The following is a 24006-nucleotide window of genomic DNA, read 5'->3' as shown; positions in this document are numbered from 1 at the left end:
AAAAGGCGTGTATAGCTGCCTTCAGATTAATAGCTATATTGTGTAAGTCTCCGTGCAAACAGCAGGACATTTACCGACGTTTCCACTTATTCCCGTCTGATTTGACCGTTCAGGTTTATATTTGTTTGAATTTGGTTAAAAAGACATCTGAGGAGGGGAGGTCACTACCGCGTTGTTTCCGGTGTAGCGAATCGACGCATCTTTAGTGTTCACGACAGTAACGTTATAAAACGACAGTCATTGAATCTTTGAGTGATCACACACACTTGTGTGAAGCAACATCATGTAAGGTAAACGACACGGGGTGTGTGACGCCTAAAAGAAGGTATCAATCCGTGAAAAGCCGCCTGGTGGAAGTGGAACGCCGCTTGGTGAGTCCCGCACCGAGCAACTTGAATTCTCACTTCGGGTAGTTTTGCTCGAGTTCAAATTCAAGTTACTCCAGCAATAGTGTCGGGCGCTGCATGGTTGGACAATCTACGAGTAGTTTATGGAGCCCCCCAGGCTGTACAACCGGTGTAACCATCTTATTTTTCGGCTGAGCGCATCTTTCGTCTTCGAATAGCGAATTATAATTTATATCTTCTTTTTGAGTGTCAGTGAGGTGAGATGAAGCAGGGACCTATATTAGAGGGATAGGAAACTCCCCCGCCTCACGCGAAATGCGTGCTTACCGCGATGCGCGAGACGCGTCAGCTGACTAGTGCCAGAGGTCACAGACTTTGCGCATGGGAATTTACCGTCCAGTTTATTTCTGTTTACTGCGTTTTCACTTGGAATTCGACATCTCTTGTTCAAGGTGAGTGTTTATATTTATCAGGAGTCCAAGTTTTTGTTTTCTTTTTGTCATTCAACTCATGAAAACCGACGTAAGTTAGCATCAAAGTTGGCAGTCTGTTACGCCGCCGGTCACGGCTTTGAGAAAAAATGGCGTTTTCACGCGATGGTTCCATTTTCATGATGAAATCATTCATTGTGGATTTTTTAAAGATCGGCAGAGGGGCAAGCATTCACTAACTTTGTAAGTAATAAAACTAATTTTGAAATTTTAACTGATTTACGCTAGTTGTTATTGTTGAAAGTAAAACTGAAAACGGTGTCCCGTGAAATTATTCAACAGGGCCGAAAAGTTTCAAAGTCCGATGTGCAAAAGTTGCATTTTGTGTCAAGAAAAATACATAAAAAGAAGCATTTGATTTTAAAGCTGCCCTGTGTGTGTTGTAATTTGTTTATGATAGTAATGCATGGCGGCGAACTTTGTAAACATGAAGTCCACGATGTATACTAAAAAGTCTGCTCAAGTCTCAGAATTAAAATGTTTTCAGCAGGGAAGCCTCGAAAATGCGTCTTTTTTTGCTAATTTCCAAAACTTTTGCAATCAATATCTTCAACAGAAAAATTCAGAAAATTTCAGAAAAAATGTAATGGTGTTATTGATTATGTTTTTGAAAGCAAGGTGCATCCCTTATTCCTTTCTTTTTCTTACTTTAATTAAATCATTGCATTAAAGTTGGGATATTTGGACATATTTGCAGATGATAACAGAGTTTCAGTCCTAGTCTAAGAGCTATTGCTGCATGACTCTACCGACAATCAAAGAGTCAAATAAATAATAAAATATGTCATGTCATATATGAAAAGAAAGGGTTTTTCCTGTAAAATTCATCTGCACATGTGTCATATCTGTACTGCTGCTTATCTGACTTTAATTTCATATAATAATTATAATTTAACAGATTTACAGTTACCTTAAAGTCAAAGCGTATACATTTTTTAAAAATTTTGTTAGTGGTGAGCTGTTAATTTTATACTTATAATAATAATTATTGTTTGCAAAGAGTGTTGCAACAAGGAATCAGAAACACATTTAATTGGTTATTTATGTAGGGGCATTTGTAATATGTTTATGTTGTCATTATTTTAATGATCTTCCAGATGGGGCGGAGGAAACGTGTTGGAATGCCTCGGAAAGGATCGAGATCCAAACAGGGTGCAGCATGCAGAAAGAATGCTGAAGAAAAGAATATGAAGACCGAGGAAGACAAGTTGTTGCAGTTTTGTACTCAGATCCAGTAAGTATTTTTCATAATTAAAATTTAAAATAATACACTATATTGTCAGCAGTTTTGAATGTAGAAGGGATGACCGAATTTAGGTATGTCAAGTACTCTAGCCTGGATTTATGATTTGTGAAGGGAAATGCAAAAAGGAGGGACTAACTACATATTTCTCCTGTTCCCAACTGTGAGACAGAGTTAAAAGCAAAGCCATACATGTATAATAACATAACACAATGACAACAGGGCCAAATAAATGTTCACAAGGCAGAGCCTTTTTCAGTTTTTGCCTTGAACTTTGTCTTTCTATAAACACATTTCCAAGGCTACTTATGTACTTGCTGTTGGAAATATCAATTTAGATTAAATGACTATATTTTCTTTTTATTTGTCAGGCTTAACGAGGGTGCTCCAGCAGAACCTTGGGAGTGGGGTGATTTTCTGATTGAGGACTGCCCTGGGCCGATGTGTGCGGAGCTAACTGTTGATCGCGATTCATCAGGAACCGATGATTTTAAAGATTAACTTAGTTTAACTGATGACAGGTGTTGTGTTTAATAAAAATTACTCAGAAATGTTTTGATTCTTTGCTTTGTTCTTATTTATTGTGTATGCAACAAAACAAAAAAAACCACTAAAATAGGGAGAGGTGATAGAAAAGAAAGCACACAAGTCATCATCACCTTCATACCAAAACTTGATAACACTGTATGACAGGAAACTAATTTATTCACACACAAAAAACCAAGGCAGATGAATGCAGTCACAATGAATGAAGTATACGTCACTATGCATATTGTCACGAAGTGGTTTGCATGTGAATTTATTATGCGTGTTCTGCCCTTTTGCACTGTCTCTACCCTTTCACACCAAACACTTCAAAAACAGAACTTGGGAGGATGCAGGCTCATTATTTCCTCAACCAAAAACAACATTATACTTCTTCACTTTTCCTACATCAATACGAAACAACTTTTCGACACACAGTTCGCACAATCCTCCAACTTTCACTCAAGGCATGTAAAAACCTATTATAACAATACTTTCTCAAATATAGAGTTTAACGCACACAAGAAGGTACCAACAGACACTCACGAGTTCGTCTCACGGCTCACTGCATGTCGCCAGTTCACTTGCTTGTCTCGCTGATTCCTCGTAGAATAATGAATTCAGATGCCAACACACAGAGATGCTAACACACACCTTTCGCTGAAGATGCCACACACACCTCTCACTGAAGATGCCAACACGCACCTTTCACTGAAGATGCCAACACACATCTCATGGAAGATGCCCACACACACCTTCCAGGTTTCTCCCCGAGAAACCCTTCCGCCCGTAGCAGAAACAACCGTCGTCAGCTACGACCGGTCTCGATGAAGACTCCACTCGTCTAGTCATCTGCGCAGAGGTGGTCCCTTGCTTCCACCGTCGTCTAGCGCTTCTCTCGTGTAAGGTCCCTCCCTTATACGCCATGGAAAACCCTCATGGAAACTCCTAAAGAATTTAACCAAGTCTTAATACAACATTCTCTAAAACCATCTCTTCTTCCAAACGTTCATGTACCACTCATACATTCTCGTTCATTCCACGTTCACATTCCGTACAGATTCAATATCCAAACTAACACTTAATCAATGAATAACACTCCCCATACAAAGCATGACCGTCTTAAACATAACATAAATGCGTAGCAATTATGTTCAAGAAATTCCCCATGAAAAACCGTGAACAATTACATCATGAATTCTCTCAACGCTTCACACTAAGATTGGGTGCACTTTATACACACTAACCGTTACGCCCCAGCTATGTATTCCAACGTCAATAATATACAACATAGTAAATCATTTACCTTAAGAGACCCGTCTCTTGAAAGAGTACTTGTTCCCAGAACAAGTCTGACACACGCTGAACAACCTTCCCGGTTGGAAATCTCACACGCTGTGACGTTATTTACCTCAGACCAGCTACATGTCTCAAACACAACTCACATCAAGCTAAGCCAGTTTTGCGTGCAACACCCGAAACACGTGAATAACGCCAGTCCGGTCAGCTACCCTCGCCTGTACAACATTTAGGGAGGTTAAAAACACGACGTGGTTTCACCTCACAAATATGCTACTCACATCTTTGTGACATCCCCCTTCCCGGGGAAAAAAGAAAATTCTTGAGTTTTCTTTTGATCAAAACAAACAGCCTTTTTCCACACATCCCATAAACCTGTGGTATGCTCTGATCTACGAATGACCTGGACAACCTGTCTGTCAACGTATTCCTGTCTCATGCTATTGGATGAACCTCGAATCCTAATTCTTGCCGTTAAAGACACCACCGCATCACATGTTTTGAAAATGTCAACCATCTTTCCAAACACCTGTTCCATATCATCCTTTTGACTATCTATCAAACCAGGATCAACAACAATATCTCCGCTTGTCTCTTCCTTCCCCTTAGGCAATGTAGGTAACGGCAACGTTTTCCTCTCCTCAGTCGGAGGTAACACTGCAACTTTTGCCTCTTCACATTTACTTGGGAAAACATCATGACTGCCCCAGTCAGACCTCAGTGGAATGCTTTTGCGATATCCACTACTTACTTCCTTAACATCAACAACTTTCTCTGCACAACCAAAAAAAACAACAAAAAATGTTTACAACAAAAAAAAATAAACAAAAAACTTTCCCCAAACCAACAACTAAATATCAAACAGTAGTATAGGGGAGATAATCACCCTATTACTAATCCAACTACAAATAGGAACAACAATAACAATAATAAACAAAAACTAAAGCCATAGTACACAACTGGAAAAAAAATATCAGAGTCCAACCAAAAAAATACAAAATTTCAGAATTTATACACACCAAAAAAAAATGGCACACCCTATACTATTTTATTTAAAATAAGCCTGCACCTCAACGACAACAATCATACACAACAATCAATCCAAGATAGAATCTAAGAAAAATAGTTTTAAAAAAACTTATAGGAAAGGGAGCTAGAATTTAGATAGAAAGATAGATAATAAATACACAGAAAAGGAAGCAAACAGAAACTAAGGCCCTCTCTACGTAAGAACTATACAACTACGTAGACCCCTAGAGCTGGAGAGGGGGTGTCCAATAACATACACATAAACAAACTCACTACAACACGCAAAGTATCAAAGTATTTATATTTAGCTACCCTGTAAGCACTTCTTTATCAACCACAATTTCTCAATTCTGTTCTACTGAAAGGGAAGCAACTGCTTTCTAACTACCACAAAAATCTATCCTTAGAAACAAAAACCTATTTAGGGCTAAATCGGGGTCACCACTGTCACGAAGTGGTTTGCATGTGAATTTATTATGCGTGTTCTGCCCTTTTGCACTGTCTCTACCCTTTCACACCAAACACTTCAAAAACAGAACTTGGGAGGATGCAGGCTCATTATTTCCTCAACCAAAAACAACATTATACTTCTTCACTTTACCTACATCAATACGAAACAACTTTTCGACACACAGTTCGCACAATCCTCCAACTTTCACTCAAGGCATGTAAATACCTATTATAACAATACTTTCTCAAATATAGAGTTTAACGCACACAAGAAGGTACCAACAGACACTCACGAGTTCGTCTCACGGCTCACTGCATGTCGCCAGTTCACTTACTTGTCTCGCTGATTCCTCGTAGAATAATGAATTCAGATGCCAACACACAGAGATGCTAACACACACCTTTCGCTGAAGATGCCACACACACCTCTCACTGAAGATGCCAACACGCACCTTTCACTGAAGATGCCAACACACATCTCATGGAAGATGCCCACACACACCTTCCAGGTTTCTCCCCGAGAAACCCTTCCGCCCGTAGCGGAAACAACCGTCGTCAGCTACGACCGGTCTCGATGAAGACTCCACTCGTCTAGTCATCTGCGCAGAGGTGGTCCCTTGCTTCCACCGTCGTCTAGCGCTTCTCTCGTGTAAGGTCCCTCCCTTATACGCCATGGAAAACCCTCATGGAAACTCCTAAAGAATTTAACCAAGTCTTAATACAACATTCTCTAAAACCATCTCTTCTTCCAAACGTTCATGTACCACTCATACATTCTCGTTCATTCCACGTTCACATTCCGTACAGATTCAATATCCAAACTAACACTTAATCAATGAATAACACTCCCCATACAAAGCATGACCGTCTTAAACATAACATAAATGCGTAGCAATTATGTTCAAGAAATTCCCCATGAAAAACCGTGAAACAATTACATCATGAATTCTCTCAACGCTTCACACTAAGATTGGGTGCACTTTATACACACTAACCTTTACGCTCCAGCTATGTATTCCAACGTCAATAATATACAACATAGTAAATCATTTACCTTAAGAGACCCGTCTCTTGAAGGAGTACTTGTTCCCAGAACAAGTCTGACACACGCTGCACAACCTTCCCGGTTGGAAATCTCACACGCTGTGACGTTATTTACCTCAGACCAGCTACATGTCTCAAACACAACTCACATCAAGCTAAACCAGTTTTGCGTGCAACACCCGAAACACGTGAATAACGCTAGTCCGGTCAGCTACCCTCGCCTGTACAACATTTAGGGAGGTTAAAAACACGACGTGGTTTCACCTCACAAATATGCTACTCACTTCATACCAAAACTTGATAACACTGTATGACAGGAAACTAATTTATTCACACACAAAAAACCAAGGCAGATGAATGCAGTCACAATGAATGAAGTATACGTCACTATGCATATGAGCACAGTTTAAAATTCACACAAGCATCAGAATATTTGCAGTACCACAAAATGCACATGACAATGGAAAAGAAAACCATTATTCTGCTTCTGGACTTTTCACAGAGTTTGACAGGACAACATAACCAGTTCAGTTCCCAAATATAAATGCTTGCACTCGACACATCAGTTCACCTGTACCCATACACTGAAAGTACTGAGGAAAGAGATCAGTATGGACTGCCAAATATGTCCAAAACATGCTAGCTATCTGAATACTGATTCAAGCTATGTCTACCAGATGCACATGCTGCATAAAGTGACTGAACATGAATACCTTCAGTCCTGAACCTAAGGAATATCATTCATAAGTTCATGGTACCTTGTTTACATCTGTGCACCCTGCATCTTTATTATTGACGCATGAGTGAAGCTTATAAAGTCTTAAATGTTTCATCATCTCATCTACATTGCCATCTCTTGAGACGATACTTGGCGCTATGGCAGTAAGAGATGATTTCTCTGAAGATATTAATATAGGCATCCTCTTCAATCCTTTTAATAGCGTTGATGAGCAGGTCTCTGAAGGTTGCATTGCTTAGGCGGGTGTTCCTCTCAGCGTCACAGCAGTCTCCCTCAACAAGTCCGTCTAAAACTGCAACTGCATCAGACTGGGCGTCACCGTTGTCAATTCAATGCTCACTGGTTGAAACAGAGAATGATAACATACAACTTAATGAATGCAGTCAGGTAAATTTCAACATCAGGATACACAGCACAATTCATGTTTACTGCTCATCATGTAAAAACTCAAATGAACATGTTTTGTAGTAAGTATGCAGGTTCCCAAACAGATGTCTACTATAACAGAAATCCCCATTCACAAATTCCTACTTCACTGCTTTCAGGAGATGCATTAATATGTTGGGCTTCAAGGTCCACTGATAACACGGTTTTACTGTGATTGGTATGTTGGTATTCCATGTAATACTATAATAAATTACATTTTTATTGGTAGGTCAGTGTTTCAGTTAGACTATATTATTATGATAATAATTATGAAACACACACGCACACGCGCAGATATATATATGGAATCTTACCTTTCAAATGTGGCTTGTTGTGCTTCTTGGTGACATGTCTTCTGAAACCTCTGATAGAGGCATAACTATATTAACTGTTGGTGCAATCGGGACACTTGAAATTCTTAGCAGACGAACTATGACGCTTTGCACTTGCAGGAGACGGAAGAACCGTTTCGCTTGCGATTTCGTCACTTTCAGGTTCGGAACCGCTTTCACATCATCCTCCGTAAATTCTCCAAAAATGTACTCCAGTGGCAAGTCGTCCCACTTCAGAAAATCCTCTTTTGTCGACATCTTTTATCCCACAACAAGCGCTAAAATGTAAACAGGAAGCCGAACAGAATCGGTTAAGTTGTATCTCCAGCAGAGAAGAGCTCTGCAAGGGACGGTATTACACTACCGCGGACCGCCGCGGACAGTTCGTGGCATACGCAGTTACCTTTTCCTGCGGTAAGCGACCATCCTCGCAGGCACAGTGAAGGAGTTTCCTATCTATCTAATATAGGTCTATGGATGAAGTTATGGAGGCTGAACTGTTGATGCTAAGATGTGCACTTTCGTCCATGTTAATATCGTATGAATGCTAGGCGCGTTTGATCGATCTGCGCGATCGCGCTGCGCGTTTGGTGGATCGATCAAACGCGCACACATCAATCGATGTGTGCGCGTTTGATCGATGCAAAGAATACAATACAAGAATCGTTAAAACGCGCAGCTCTTATACTTGCGCATTTGGACGATCTGTCACAAAGTAAGTCCCTACCACACACACACGTCGCACGCCGGAAGTGAAAAGTTTCAAATACAGGAATGTTCCGAAATACACCCCAACAACGTTTTTGATTACAATTCAGCTATTTTTTCTTTTTTTTTTGATTACTGCTGAGCTCTATTAACATAGGCTCAAGTTAGTTTTATTGCTTCATTCTCTCTTGATTGCTTCATTCTCTCTTCATTCGTTTAACTGATACATGATGGAGAGGTTTGCAAGGCACACACTGCAAGTCACAGTGGAGGCAGATACATCAGCCATGAGTCCCAAATCAATCTTGATGTCAAGCGAAAAGTTCAATACGGTTGTGAACCACCTAAGAGACACACACACACACACACACACAAACACACACCGCATACACACAAACACAGAGAGAGAGAGAGAGAGAGAGAGAGAGAGAGAGAGAGAGAGAGAGAGATTGTTGTTCAGACACTTATAACTAGGCCTACTTCCGGTCATAACTTCCGGTCATTGCCAGCAGACGTGTGTGTGCGTAGTACGATGGTGATTTGTGAGACGGATCGTCCAAATGCGCAAGTATATAAGAGCTGCGCGTTTTAACGATTCTTGTATTCTTTGTATCGATCAAACGCGCACACATCGATCGATGTGCGCGCGTTTGATCGATCCACCAAACGCGCAGCGCGATCGCACGATCGCGCAGATCGATCAAACGCGCCTAACATGAACACTCCACAAGGAATATCCACCCTCATTTCCAAAGTACTGATGATCAACCTTAGGTACTGTACACTATTGTGGGGTCAAATTTGTTGAAAAATATGTTTTACCTACAGTACAGTGGAACCCCCCTTTTAAGACCTCCAACAATTTGAGAAAATCTGGTCTAAAAAGGAGGGAGTCGTAACGTTAGAGTAAATTTACAGAGGTTATGAACAACATGCATGCAAATATATATAAGACTGAGAAAACAGGGTCTTTATTTTATAAGAGAGGAAGTCTTAAATTGGGGGGGGGGGGGGGGGCATAACAGGGGGGTTCCACTTTAACACATTTGCCTTATTGCTTCCATCGTCATTCAAGGGACGTAACCACTCTGTCAAAATGTTAGGACCCATGTCGTCATCGGCACTGTATGGGAAATTATGAGAGGGGGGGGGGGGGGGGGGGCATGTTTCTTTATCTAAATCCATTCAGATTCTCCGCCTTTCTCGCCGAAGCATGTTTGCTTGGCTGAATGCCGCACATGAATTCAGGATTTCCAAAAGATTCTCCTGTCGAACCACCATTTTGGAAGGGGAAGTAAAACTAGGGTTATTCAAATCGGGTAAAGGCATGCAGTCACTAGGTCGGCGCGAGATTGAGTGGTATCGTACTTTCCTACTGGAAATCCACCCGGGTGTATTCCTTATATATACAGGGAAAATGCTGACAGGGAATGCACCCACTTTTGGTCGACATAGACCCCTTCAGCGTTACTTTGGCAAGGAAGCATCAGTTCAGTCTGTGGTATATATTCAAATGCGAAAGCTGGGCCCAGGAAAAGGAATTAAATCGTCAATTTGTGTAACGGTATCAGGTTTACCTAAAATCAGCTTTGGCATTCGATAGATCTCTCTGAGACTGAAACGTTGTTTTCTGGTCAAATTAAAGAGATAAAAAAATCATCGCTATGTTCTAATGAAACAAAAATGAGGCTCCTGTGCGCATCAAAGCTGTTTAATTTACTTTAAATGGTGTAAAGAAATCTAACGCTCATAATTTGTTGTGTGGTATACATGTACCGGGCCTGTCAAACTTTGTACAGGCTTGTTACTTTCTTGAAGTTACTCGGCTGGTTGGCGCGCAATGATTTTGCCATCCCTGGACATGCAAAATGCGGTTTAACAGGAGGACTTTCTCATTACTTTGACTTTGAAAACTAAAGAAAAGGGTAGAAAGATATCATATTTTACCAATAGGGCTATTCTTCTTCTTCTCCTTCATTTTTTTGAGGAAATCCCTGTACAGGACAACTATCCTCATTTGGTTGGTGCTCCAAATTTCCCTCGAGTGAAAGATAAAGTGGATAGCGTTCCTGTGCCTGTGGGAAATAATAACATATTCCCCCCTCTGCTTCTTTCTCTCTGTAAACTTGTAGGGCTAGTTATTTTTCGGTAACTTAAATTACCCAGCAACCAAAATCACTTACAGAACAACAGGCCTGAACCTTTGATAGCACACAGGTTTAAGAGCTAGACTTTTTTGGATCTACTTATGCGATTGAAAATTCCGAACGCTCTAATGTACGAAATATAATTTCTGGAGCAAACAATACAAACATACCGCATTTGATCTAACAACTACAGGCTTGAACACATGGATCTCCGTTATGCTTAAGATCGCATTTTTCATGATCCGCTAACTTCCACTATTATTTTTAATAATCACTGAGACTCGGCATTTTCTGCCCTACATGTCATGCCTGGCGTCCAATTTCAGTCCCTGTGCTGAGAGGCTGGCCTACCACACAGTGCTACCTAGCGCAGCAACCGGGTCCGACGAAAACAATACAAACAGGACGAAGGATACAGAGCAAGAGCGATAGAATCTATCTATATCACTGCTGAAGGATAGAGTGGTGGGGAGGGGGGGGGGGAGGGTGGGGGTGTCTATTAGTATTACAGAGGAGCTATGCCCTACATGACTAAGTTCAGTAAAATTGGCGATAATCAATGCAAACATAATTATATGTGCCTTGAATAAATAATGAGATATGTTGTATATCCATCAGGATGAAGAGGAAGCAGCCGTGGACTGTGGTAGTGAAGATGGAGCACCATGCTGTTGAAGAATCATCACCAGCCTGTAGTGTGATGGAGACAACTCCAAGCGGTGAGTGTGTACATGTAATGTGATATTGTGTGTGTGAAAGATGGAGAGCGGTGAGTGTGTAACGTTGCATTCTCCCAGTAAGGTAATATATTGTACTACGTTGCAAGCCCCTGGAGACATTTTTTTTTTAGTGCTTTTGTGAACAAGAAACAATTGACAAGTGGCTCTATCCCCTCTCCCCCCTTTCCCCGTCGCGATATAACCCTTCGTGGTTGAAAACAACGTTAAACACCAAATAAAGAAATAAAGAAAGAATTCACTTTTACCTTTTTTAGCTGTTCAAAAGTCTTCAAATCCCAAGGCTCGAAAACTAAAATGATACCCCATGGGAAATAATTTCTTGAGAAGCCAGTGGTTCCATTTTCAAAATTAATTCATCATCAAATGTCCACTTTGCACAGGGAATACCCAGGCTGTTCATTTCTGGTATGTGACCAAGTGGAGAGATTGTCTTATTCCAAGCGGAGGCCTGGCCACATCTGAGATTGTGTTCCAAACTGTTTTAAGATATGTTTACACAAGAAGAAATGTGCCTTTAAGTGTCATCTCTTTCTGTCTTTCGTGAACATATCTTCTTCTCTTTTAGGAAGAGAATCATTCTGTCTTTTTAGAGTTAATAATTTTTATCTTTTAGGAATGTTCTCTTTCATACGTTCACAGTGATGTACATTTTTCTAGCCGCCTTTAGGACAATTGTCCTGAAGACTGAAAATCAATAGGACACAGTGTCCTGAGATTGCAATTTCAATAGGACAAAAACACTACTCGTAAAACCGCATTTAAGGTAGTTCACTGGACCCGTTAAATATAATTTGGTTTCTCCCAAAAGTTGGTTATTTTTTTTAAGTTCGATCTGTCTGCTATGCATTCAGCATAAAAAAAATATAGGGTAGTGGGTTCGTTTCGGAGCTATGAGGCTCGGAAGACAGTGCCCGTTTTGAATTTTGGACCAAAAAATCGAAAAATGGGTATGTTTTGAAAACGGCCAATTACACAAACATCTGCATAGGAATAGTCATTTAAAAAATATCACCCAAAGCAGCAATGGGCAGGTAACGAAGTGCACTGGTAAACGAAAATGTTGCGCATACTCAAACTTTGTGACGTCACGTCTTTTGCCAGAGTTTATATTAAATTTGTTCCTCATGTTGAGGTATTTTATTGCTGGTAGCCTGGAAATAAATTACGATTTGATGAGATGGGTTGTAAACGCAAGAGTGATCAAAACGGCATTAAAAAAAACAAAAAAAACGACAGGTTGGTAGTGTTTTTAGGGGGGGGTTCACTCCCTTGATTAACCCCACCCTTTGCACTATTACTGTCCAGTGTGCCTCAGAAAAATATGTGTCACGATAATGTAAAGGGCTGTTGTCCGATCATTTGTCTCAGATATATGAGCCAACTAAATTATGTTTTTAAAAACCACTGTTACATATGACCTCTGTTGAAAGTCAAAGGTCACCGCAACTTTGAAAGGCCACAAGTCCGATTCAAATGTAATAAAAACGCCAATCAAAAGGTGGAGGTCACTTGTTTGATACAAGTGTAATAATAAAAATTAATAATCAAGGCTTGGTTTATAATTTTGCTTAATAGTGCGTACTGTTATTTGTTACGGTTTGAAGGCTGGGACTTTTTGAGGGTGGAATTAAAGCAATTTTTCGCCTTATGGGCCCCTTATGCCTCGAAGGACTTCAATTATTGTATTATCTGCTGCCAGCGTACAGTAGAAAGAGGGCTGCATACACAAGACACTTGTTCTTAATAGTACTGGCTGTTATTCTAGTTCAAACACCGGTTTTAACATGTGGTATTCTGATGCAATCACGCTGTGAGCATCACGGGTTGGGAGACACTCTCTTACCTGCTACCGGAGCTTCAATGTTAGCTTTGGTGATTATTACGATGTCACTGGCAAAGAGAACGGCTTTGTACCGATTTCATTAGATGCCCACGTGTTTTTGACCTCGTGGTTGGTAGGCGTGTCGCATTGTTTTTATTTCTGGCGGTGTCGTCATTTTCTGACGTCATTTGTTCTGGGCCGCGTCACCACACTTCCGCTGCCTGAAAAATGTGACGTTTGTTCTATTTACGTCATTCGAATGTTCGACGTGTTCTTCTTCTTCTTCTTCTTCTGCGTTCCCTGTTCGATGTGTTCGAATTCCCAGCCTGCCAGGAAAAAATGGCGACACAACTCAGTGGCTTCCCTTTGTGTATGAAGAGTAAAATCCCTGTCTCCATTTGACCTGCCTTAAAAAGATTTTTCAGTTTAAATTCTTCCACCTTCCGCGACTGTCATGACTAGATACTCAAAGGATTGAATCACATTTCAAAGTTATTTGAACAGTTGTCGGGTTTTTTTCACTGCCCATCTGTCGACAATGTTTTCCAGGTAGGCATCTGACCGTTCTGCGGGTCCCTCAAGTTTTGCTTTCAGGATCATGTCCTGGGTAGTGACACACAATCGGTTTCTTCGAGCCGTACACACCAAGTTCTGTGCACTGAATCCTCTCTCAACGTCTGCTGTGTGCACTGGCAGCACCAGGCACACTGCAGCCAGCTTGAGCAAGTTGGGAAAGTCTTCTTTGTGATACTTATTAATCAACACCCATAAATCAGCTGTTCTGTCCCTCGGATATTATGACGAAAAGTAATGCCTTGCGCATGTGCGAACATGCACGGGTGGTTCCCATTGGTTTAAACGATTTATTGCTGAGCCAATGAATGCACTCGAGGCACCATATGGGTTCGGTTTTCTTTTTTTCTTCTTGATCCAACTTGAGGATAAATTAATTCAAAGAATCAGATCCCATAATTGGTGCCTCGTTCACTCAACAAACTGGTCACACGCAGTGCATACTTTCGCTTGGCAAAACCGAAACCAGCTTTCCTCACGCAGTGTTTACTTTCGCTTGGCAAAACCGAAACCAGCTTTCCTCTTGAAAATTGAACAGTCCGTATGTCCGCTTCATTGTCAAAAACGATCGGACCCTTGACCACTTCTTCTGTAGGTTAATCGGACCTGTGTCCTGCTGGGGTTAAAGCTATAGGTCCTGGGGAAATTGGATCGGTCAGAGACCGGAGACCGACTAAAATGTACATCACTGCGTTCAGAAAAGGTCTGTAAACATGTTTTCACGATGAAGGGAAGACTTCGAACAGATTTATGAATTTTCTGTTTCAGCACCAGCAGGTGAAGATTTCAAGACAGAGAAAGCGGTGTGCGTACAGATGGAGCGTCTAACAGAAATACCAACATCGTCCAGTACTTACAGTATGGTGATGGAGACACCTCCCAGCAGTGAGTGTGTAACGTGATGTTGTGTGTGTGAACAGTGATGACTGATCATGTACATTCAGTTATTGATTACTTGATACAGGTTTTAGATGTAAAAAATATTCGATTTACAGCTAGGTTTCCAAGAGAACGACTGTTTTATGACTTTTGAAACGTAAAATATTAAAAAAGAAGGGCCATAAAGTTTCTTTTGTACCCCTAAACTATGAGTTAAAAGGACAATGTTTCTTTTCTACCCCTAAACTATGAGTTAAAAGGACAATGTTTCTTTTCGACCCCTAAACTATGAGTTAAAAGGACAATGTTTCTTTTCGACCCCTAAACTATGAGTTAAAAGGACAATGTTTCTTTTCGACCCCTAAACTATGAGTTAAAAGGACAATGTTTCTTTTCGACCCCTAAACTATGAGTTAAAAGGACAATGTTTCTTTTCGACCCCTAAACTATGAGTTAAAAGGACAATGTTTCTTTTCTACCCCTAAACTATGAGTTAAAAGGACAATGTTTCTTTTCTACCCCAAAAATATGAGTTAAAAGGACAATGTTTCTTTTCTACCCCTAAACTATGAGTTAAAAGGACAATGCTTCTTTTCGACCCCTAAACTATGAGTTAAAAGGACAATGCTTCTTTTCGACCCCTAAACTCTCAGTTAAAAGGACAATGTTTCTTTTCGACCCCTAAACTATGAATTAAAAGGACAATGTTTCTTTTCGACCCCTAAACTATGAGTTAAAAGGACAATGTTTCTTTTCTACCCCTAAACTATGAGTTAAAAGGACAATGTTTCTTTTCGACCCCTAAACTATGAGTTAAAAGGACAATGTTTCTTTTCTACCCCTAAACTATGAGTTAAAAGGACAATGCTTCTTTTCTGCCCCTAAACTTTGAGTTAAAAGGACAATGCTTCTTTTCTACCCCTAAACTATGAGTTAAAAGGACAATGCTTCTCGCATTTCCTTGCACAGGTCTCTTTGGGCTTAAAGTCATGTAGACAATTATCTAGTTTCATTGACTTTTTTTGCACGGAGTTGAACACTGCAATTGTTCACAACAAATTTCAGTCATGCGAATTGTCTGCGAAAAAGGCAAAAGTGTCCACCACAAAAATAAATGGGGGAGGCAAAAAAACCCTGATTTTAATGGTAAACTGGGAGCTCAGATGACACCACATGGTGTTGGGTTCTTTGGAGACCCGGACCCCCCTATTCAAAGCGCCTTTGCTTCGCGCCAGTAACTTGATGCAAAGCGTCTTCGATTGCTATTACTTCAAAATGTTCAGCCTTTTTTACTTTTTATATTTAGTCAAGTTTTGACTAAATATTTTAACATCGAGGGGGAATCGAAACGAGGGTCGTGGTGTATGTGCGTGTGTGTGTGTGTGTCTGTGTGTGTGTGTGTGTGTGTGTGTGTAGAGCGATTCAGACTAAACTACTGGACCGATCTTTATGAAATTTGACATGAGAGTTCCTGGGTATGAAATCCCCGAACGTTTTTTTCATTTTTTTGATAAATGTCTTTGATGACGTCATATCCGGCTTTTCGTGAAAGTTGAGGCGGCACTGTCACGCCCTCATTTTTCAACCAAATTGGTTCAAATTTTGGTCAAGTAATCTTCGACGAAGCCCGGGGTTCGGTATTGCATTTCAGCTTGGTGGCTTAAAAATTAATTAATGACTTTGGTCATTAAAAATCTGAAAATTGTAAAAAAAAATAAAAATTTATAAAACGATCCAAATTTACGTTTATCTTATTCTCCATCATTTGCTGATTCCAAAAACATATAAATATGTTATATTCGGATTAAAAACAAGCTCTGAAAATTAAATATATAAAAATTATTATCAAAATTTTTTTTTCGAAATCAATTTAAAAACACTTTCATCTTATTCCTTGTCGGTTCCTGATTCCAAAAATATATAGATATGATATGTTTGGATTAAAAACACGCTCAGAAAGTTAAAACGAAGTGAGGTACAGAAAAGCGTGCTATCCTTCTCAGCGCAACGAATACCCCGCTCTTCTTGTCAATTCCACGGGCACTGCCTTTGCCACGGGCGGTGGAGTGACGATGCAGGGCTTGCTGCGTTGCGTTGCGTTCAGTTTCATTCTGTGAGTTCGACAGCTACTTGACTAAATATTGTATTTTCGCCTTACGCGACTTGTTTTCAATTCCCATGCCTGATATTTAATTTTATCCCCGAGTACGCAGTACTAGGGTCCAACAGACTTTAATTGTGTGTGTGTGTGTGTATCTGTCTGTCTGTCTGTCTGTCTCGACTTAACAGCTTATTGCTGGGAAACTACTGGGCGCAGTTCGTTCAAAAGTTGATACACTAACTTGATAATAGGTCCGATTGATCGTATTAAAACTTCATAATGTTACCTGGGACCTAAATGCCCCAAAAAACACAAAAGCCACTCTTAACGGTGGGAGTTTTTGCGGTGGGAGGCTGGTCGCTTTGCCTTAACGTTGGACTTTTCTCGGAAACTATCAAAGCGATCGGGCTCATATTTTGTTTAGTCGTGACCTCCAATGACCTCTACACTTTAACGATGGTTTCGTTGACCTTTGACCTTTTTCAAGGTCACAGGTCAGCGTCAAAGGAAAAATTAGACATTTTATATCTTTGACAAAGTTCATCGGATGTGATTGAAACTTTGTAGGATTATTCTTTACATCAAAGTATTTACATCTGTAGCCTTTTACGAACGTTATCAGAAAAACAAGGGAGATAACTAGCCTTTTCTGTTCGGCAACACACAACTTAACGTTGGGCTTTTCTCGGAAACTATAAAAGTGACCGGGCTCAAATTTTATGTGAACGTGACTCATTGTGTTGTGAATAGCAATTTCTTCCTGTCCATCTGATGCCTCATATAATATTCAGAACTGCGAAAGTGACTCGATCGAGCGTTTGCTCTTCTTGTTTAAAATTTTTGTTTACTATTGTTTATTATGAACGTTTTAATGTTTTATTTGACTCTAATAATTTTTTTTAATTGTGTAAAATAAATAAAAAAAAAAATTTTTTTTTTTAAATCCACGTGCACAAGACAAAAACTTTCATACTGGGGGAACGAGCCAGTCTGAAGAGTACTCGGGTCCAGCGCCAGCGTTTTTTTATCATTGTCCTTGTGGTAGGTTAGCTTAAAAAGTAAGTGAGGTGGACATAGCTGATTCATTTGCTGAGTTGTGATTGGTTAAGGTCTTCTTCTTCTTCTGCGTTCGATGATCAGCCAAGGTCAAAAGCTACCTGCCCAGACAGCAACATCAGTTTTGATTTAGCTTTCTTGTATATATGTCTCCTGGTCTTAATTTCACTTGAAGGCAAAGTGTCTCAACTGCTTTAAATCAAGCAGAAATATGAAAGTTGCAAACCATCCAAATATAGGTGTTATATTCACCACAGATTGTCAAAAATCATCAGAAGCATAATACATTTCAGTTTGTTTTTTGTAATAAAAAGAACAATTACACATGAACATGCAGAAACTGATGCTGACAAAACCTGCAACTGTTTTGTTATGTTGTAATCCGACATTTCCGAACAGTAGACTTCCACTACGTGGTTTTTGTGGTCCAAAGAATGAGATAGCGATATACGCTACGCGTAAGGGGTGTGGGGGTCGTGTTGAGGCTGCGGCAACAACAAAAACATAAAAATTCAAGGTTTGCTCAAAGTAACTTTTAAGGGAAGCAACTGCCTTTTCTTCCTCTTGAGTTAGAGATAAAACGTGGTTATTCCCCTTTGCACACGATTCCTGAACCACTAAACCTATGTTCATGTGGTCGCAGGGTGTGTGTATCCCAGTAAGTAACTTGAGTAAACTCATCTGAAATACTTCCGACAAGGCACGTATGCCCACATACAGCATTAAGGCCAAAAAAAAAAAAAGGTCTGTTTACGGTAACATAGGCCCAAAAAATATGGTCGGTAGGTCGGGATTTTTTTTAATTTTTTTATTTGTTTTTTTTCCAAAAAAATATATTTTTACGTTATTTTGCAAAAAAACCAAGATTTTTTTTTTCTTTTTTTTTTCTTTTCTCCCAAATGCCAAAAAAAAAGTCTAGGGTCGCGCGAAAAAAATAGGGTCGGTCGGGTTACCGTAAACAGACTATTTTTTTTTTTGGCCTGAGCATGGGAAGATGACTTTAAAGGCTCACTCCTTCTTGTGAAAATGGTTTGGATCAGCATCTCAGATCAGGCCAGGCTTTACATGGGATAAGACCATCCCTTCACTTGGTAACATGCCAACAATTCCTCACTGCCCCTGGTGAGTTGAAATTGCTGTGGAAACCTGATTTTCTCCGATTTTTGATGGGTCTTAAAAGGGGGGTTCCAATGTATAAATAATTTCTTGAGAAGCCAGTGGTTGCATTTATGACATTTAATTTAATTCATCAGCTGATGTCCACTATGCACAGGGATTACCCACACTGTTCGATTCTGGTATGTGACCAAGTGGACAGATGGTCGTATTCCATGCAAAGACCGGCAAAATCTGAGATGGTGAGCGGAACTGTTTTCCTGAGAAGTTGTGTGCCTTTAAGTAACATCTTTTTCTGTCTTTCCTTAATGTCTCGTCTTTTCTTTCAGGAAGAGAATCGTTCTGTCTTTGGGAGTTGTGCATTTCTATCTTTCAGGAATGCTGTCCTACGTATACCTTCAGAAAAGGTATGTAAACATTTTCATCACGAGACTTACAACAGATTTTTGCATTTTCTGTTACAGCACCAGCAGGTGAAGATTTCAAGACAGACAAAACAGTCAACGTGCAGATGGAGTGTACATCAGAAATACCAACATCGTCCAGTGCTGACAGCAACGTTGTTTGGCTAAAACAAGAGGCAGCTGAACTACCAACATCATCCAGTGCTGACAGCAAGGTTTTTTGGCTGAAACAAGAGGCAGCTGAAATACCAACATCATCCAGTGCTGACAGCAACGTTGTTTGGCTGAAACAAGAGGCAGCTGAAATACCAACATCATCCAGTGCTGACAGCAACGTTGTTTGGCTGAAACAAGAGGCAGCTGAAATACCAACATCGTCCAGTGCTGACAGCAACGTTGTTTGGCTGAAACAAGAGGCAGCTGAAATACCAACATCGTCCAGTGCTGACAGCAACGTTGTTTGGCTGAAACAAGAGGCAGCTGAAATACCAACATCGTCCAGTGCTGACAGCAACGTTGTTTGGCTGAAACAAGAGGCAGCTGAAATACCAACATCGTCCAGTGCTGACAGCAACGTTGTTTGGCTGAAACAAGAGGCAGCTGAAATACCAACATCGTCCAGTGCTGACAGCAACGTTGTTTGGCTGAAACAAGAGGCAGCTGAAATACCAACATCGTCCAGTGCTGACAGCAACGTTGTTTGGCTGAAACAAGAGGCAGCTGAAATACCAACATCGTCCAGTGCTTACAGTGAACTTGTTGGGCAGAAACAAGAGGCAGCAGAAATCCCAATTGATTTTGGAACCATTGCAGACACAGCTTCATTTTCAGAACAAGATTGGGGTACATGTTCTAATGATATCAAACGTGAAAAAGATGGTGTGGGGGAGGGTGGAGCAAGGCCAGTGATGGAGGTCTCCGACAAGTGCAAAGAGGAGTGTACATGCAGTGCGGGGCAGGACTTCAAGACTGAGGCATTCCCAGCTGTGACCGAGACCAGCAGTTCGGCAGCTGAAGACATCCCTGCAAACAGTTTGAGAATCCACATGTTTACACATACAGGAGAAAAGCCTCACGCTTGTCCTCATTGTTCAAAGAAATTTGCTCAGAAAAAGGATTTGAAGACCCACATGTTGACACATACAGGAGAAAAACCACACGCCTGTCCTCGTTGTTCAAAGGCATTTGCTCACAAAGGGCATTTTAAGACCCACATGTTGGCACATACAGGAGAAAAGCCACACGCCTGTCCTCATTGTTCAAAGAAATTTGCTCAGAAAGAGTATTTGAAGACCCACATGTTGACACATACAGGAGAAAAGCCACATGCCTGTCCTCATTGTTCAAAGACATTTGCTCACAAAGGGCATTTTAAGACCCACATTTTGACACATACAGGAGAAAAGCCACACGCCTGTCCTCATTGTTCAAAGAAATTTGCTCAGAAAGAGTATTTGAAGACCCACATGTTGACACATACAGGAGAAAAGCCACATGCCTGTCCTCATTGTTCAAAGAAATTTGCCCGGAAATGGCATTTGAAGCCTCACATGTTGACACATACAGGAGAAAAGCCACATGCCTGTCCTCATTGTTTAAAGAAATTTGCTTTAAAAAAGGATTTGATGACACACATGTTGACACATACAGGAGAAAAGCCACACGCCTGTCCTCATTGTTCAAAGAAATTTGCTCAGAAAGGGTATTTGAAGACCCACATGTTGACACATACAGGAGAAAAGCCACATGCCTGTCCTCATTGTTCAAAGACATTTGCTCACAAAGGGCATTTTAAGACCCACATTTTGACACATACAGGAGAAAAGCCACACGCCTGTCCTCATTGTTCAAAGAAATTTGCTCAGAAAGAGTATTTGAAGACCCACATGTTGACACATACAGGAGAAAAGCCACATGCCTGTCCTCATTGTTCAAAGAAATTTGCTCGGAAATGGCATTTGAAGCCTCACATGTTGACACATACAGGAGAAAAGCCACATGCCTGTCCTCATTGTTTAAAGAAATTTGCTTTAAAAAAGGATTTGATGACACACATGTTGACACATACAGGAGAAAAGCCACACGCCTGTCCTCGTTGTTCAAAGAAATTTGCTCGGAAAGGGGTTTTGAAGACCCACATGTTGACACATACAGGAGAAAAGCCACATGCCTGTCCTCATTGTTCAAAGAAATTTGCTCAGAAAGGGTATTTGAAGACCCACATGTTGACACATACAGGAGAAAAGCCACATGCCTGTCCTCATTGTTCAAAGAAATTTGCTCGGAAAGGGGTTTTGAAGACCCACATGTTGACACATACAGGAGAAAAGCCACATGCCTGTCCTCGTTTAACGAAATTTGCTCTAAAAGAGTATTTGAAGACCCACATGTTGACACATACAGGAGAAAAGCCACCTGCCTGTCCGCGTTGTTAAAAGACATTTGCTTTGAAAGGGGATTTGAAGACCCACATGTTGACACAAACAGGAGAAAAGCCTCACGCCTGTACTTCTTGCAAAGTGAATTTTGCCCAGAAAGGGTATTTGAAGACCCACATGTTAACACATACAGCAGAAAGTGTGTTTTGCATATATTGTGTATCTATATATATATATATATACGACTAGTGTCTGTCTGTCTGTGTGTGTGTGTGTGTAATCGCCATGCACGGCCAAAGTTCTCATGGATCTGCTTCAAATTTGGTGTCCATATTCAGATACACCCCGCACAAAATCTGGTCGATGAGATATTTCAATACGTGCTCTCAGCGCGCAGCGCTGAACCGATTTTGGTTCCACCTGAGCTACCCGGGCCCCCATACCGACACACCAAAGCCAAAGTTCTCGGTGGATCTTTTTCAAATTTGGACACCGTATTCAGCTACACCCCGGACACAATATCATCGATGAGATATTTGAACACATGCTTTCAGCGCGCAGCGCTGAACCGATTTTGGTTTTTCTGTTCATTTCACCATTCCCAGTAACTCTTCCTTATCTTCTCCAGTGTTTTGCGTTTATCTCCCTTCCTTCGTGTGACTTCAATCCATATTCTCGTTTCTACGTTACTATTTTTAGAATGTCACTGCGCTGTCCAGAACGCTTCCCTTGCACCCGTAAGTTGTTCTTACTGTCAAAGTGAAAAGGTCGAATCAATTTATAGCCACGCGAAAAATACACTGTCACCTATCTCTATAGAGATAGATATACATATATATATATGTCGTGCCGAATTCACGGAATTGCCGAATTCAACATTTTTGCCGAATTCGCGTAACCGGCAAAACGCTGCCCATTACGCGAAATCGGCAGCGTTTTGCCGAGAATGTGTAAAGACCTCTAAAATGTGCCCATTTCGCAAAAGCAGCAGCTAGTCTGTAACTTTTTATGTCACCAGAACATTGCATTACCATTACTTTACCTCCCTATTATGGTTTTTATGGTCTGTGTTGGTCTGTGTTGAGCATAGCTCCAGAAATGCACGAAAAATACACTTTTTGCCATAACTTGTCATAACTTATCGATTTTTGCGTTATTTATCTATTCGAGTATCTAGCTGTCTGAGTGTGATGATATCCCAGGCATTTGATAACTTTAAAATCAAAAGGTGGCTGCCGATTTTGCAAAATAGGCAGTTTTTAGAAGCTTTTTCGCGTAATCGGCAAAACGCTGTCAATTTCGCGTAATAGACAGCGTTTTGCCGATTACGCAAAATAGGCAAAAATGTTGCCGATTACGCGAATTCGGCAATTCCGTGAATTCGGTACGACATATATACGGCTTCTCTGTGTGTGTGTGTGTGTGTGTGTGTGTGTGTTTGTGTGTGTGTGTGTGTGTGTTTGTGTGTGTGTGTGTGAGCAACACCTGTGGATTTTAGAGTTCTGTTTGTGATGGGGTCTAGCGGCTTTTGTCTGTCTGTATGTTCTGGCATTTGAGAAGCCACAACAGATAATATAGGGCTAAGAAATAAGCTCTAAAATTCTCAATCCCGTTTGACAGGACTTCGCCTTCAAAGGTGATTGTGGTGAACCGCCACGCTGTCTGTCACTGTCTCGCGATTCACCCCGGCAAAGCCGGGTATTCCTCTAGTTGCATATATATATATATATATGATTATTGTGTGAACAGTACATGTGGTGATTTGTGTCTGTATGATTGTTTTATGTAGGTTGTACTTTTAATTGTTCTATTCTGTATATATACAATATATGTTCCTTTGTAAAGGGCCTAGAGCCATAAATTAGGCACTTAAAAATAATAGCAGGGGTGGGATTTCTTCCGTCCCCGACGGATTTCTGTCCCAGGAAGAATTTTGGAGACAAAATTTTTTTATATACCTTTTTTGTTAATCCCTGGCAGCTGTTGTTTACACTCCGGTCTGTGAACAGAAGGCAGACCTGTTTACCCTCCCGGATTGTCCGGAATGATTACGGATTTGGGGTCTAAATTCCGGTATTACGGAATACTACCGAAAATTCCGGAAATTCCGGTCGAGAGAACCTTTTTCGTGCGTGAAAATTCGAAGTCGAAATTGTG

At 40.7% G+C, this 24006-nt stretch overlaps 1 protein-coding gene and 1 long non-coding RNA gene across 2 annotated transcripts; both read left to right on the top strand.

Annotated features, from left to right (window-relative positions):
• Window positions 1–597: 597 nt before the first annotated feature.
• On the top strand, window positions 598–2649 carry LOC138947420 (uncharacterized). The gene is made up of 3 exons (XR_011449655.1): window positions 598–799; window positions 1936–2072; window positions 2453–2649. It is a non-coding gene; the product is annotated as an uncharacterized lncRNA (long non-coding RNA).
• An 8749-nt stretch (window positions 2650–11398) lies between these two features.
• LOC138947411 (zinc finger protein 431-like) lies at window positions 11399–22684 on the top strand. The gene is made up of 3 exons (XM_070318870.1): window positions 11399–11499; window positions 14684–14800; window positions 19532–22684. The coding sequence occupies exons 1-3, from the start codon at window positions 11400–11402 to the stop codon at window positions 21904–21906; spliced, it is 2592 nt and encodes an 863-aa protein (XP_070174971.1). The 5' UTR covers window position 11399; the 3' UTR covers window positions 21907–22684.
• Window positions 22685–24006: the final 1322 nt, after the last annotated feature.

The sequence above is a fragment of the Littorina saxatilis genome, linkage group LG14 (assembly GCF_037325665.1).
Source record: "Littorina saxatilis isolate snail1 linkage group LG14, US_GU_Lsax_2.0, whole genome shotgun sequence".
NCBI lineage: Eukaryota > Metazoa > Mollusca > Gastropoda > Littorinimorpha > Littorinidae > Littorina > Littorina saxatilis.
This window is presented reverse-complemented; position numbering and strand designations above follow the sequence as displayed.

Bases quoted from the DNA above. Each gene is read 5' to 3' on its own strand.
- LOC138947411 (XM_070318870.1), top strand. From the start codon at position 11,400: ATGAAGAGGAAGCAGCCGTGGACTGTGGTAGTGAAGATGGAGCACCAT. The intron at 11,500-14,683 runs GTGAGTGTGTAC...TTTCTGTTTCAG, and splicing joins GATGGAGACAACTCCAAGCG to CACCAGCAGGTGAAGATTTC. The intron at 14,801-19,531 runs GTGAGTGTGTAA...TTTCTGTTACAG, and splicing joins GATGGAGACACCTCCCAGCA to CACCAGCAGGTGAAGATTTC.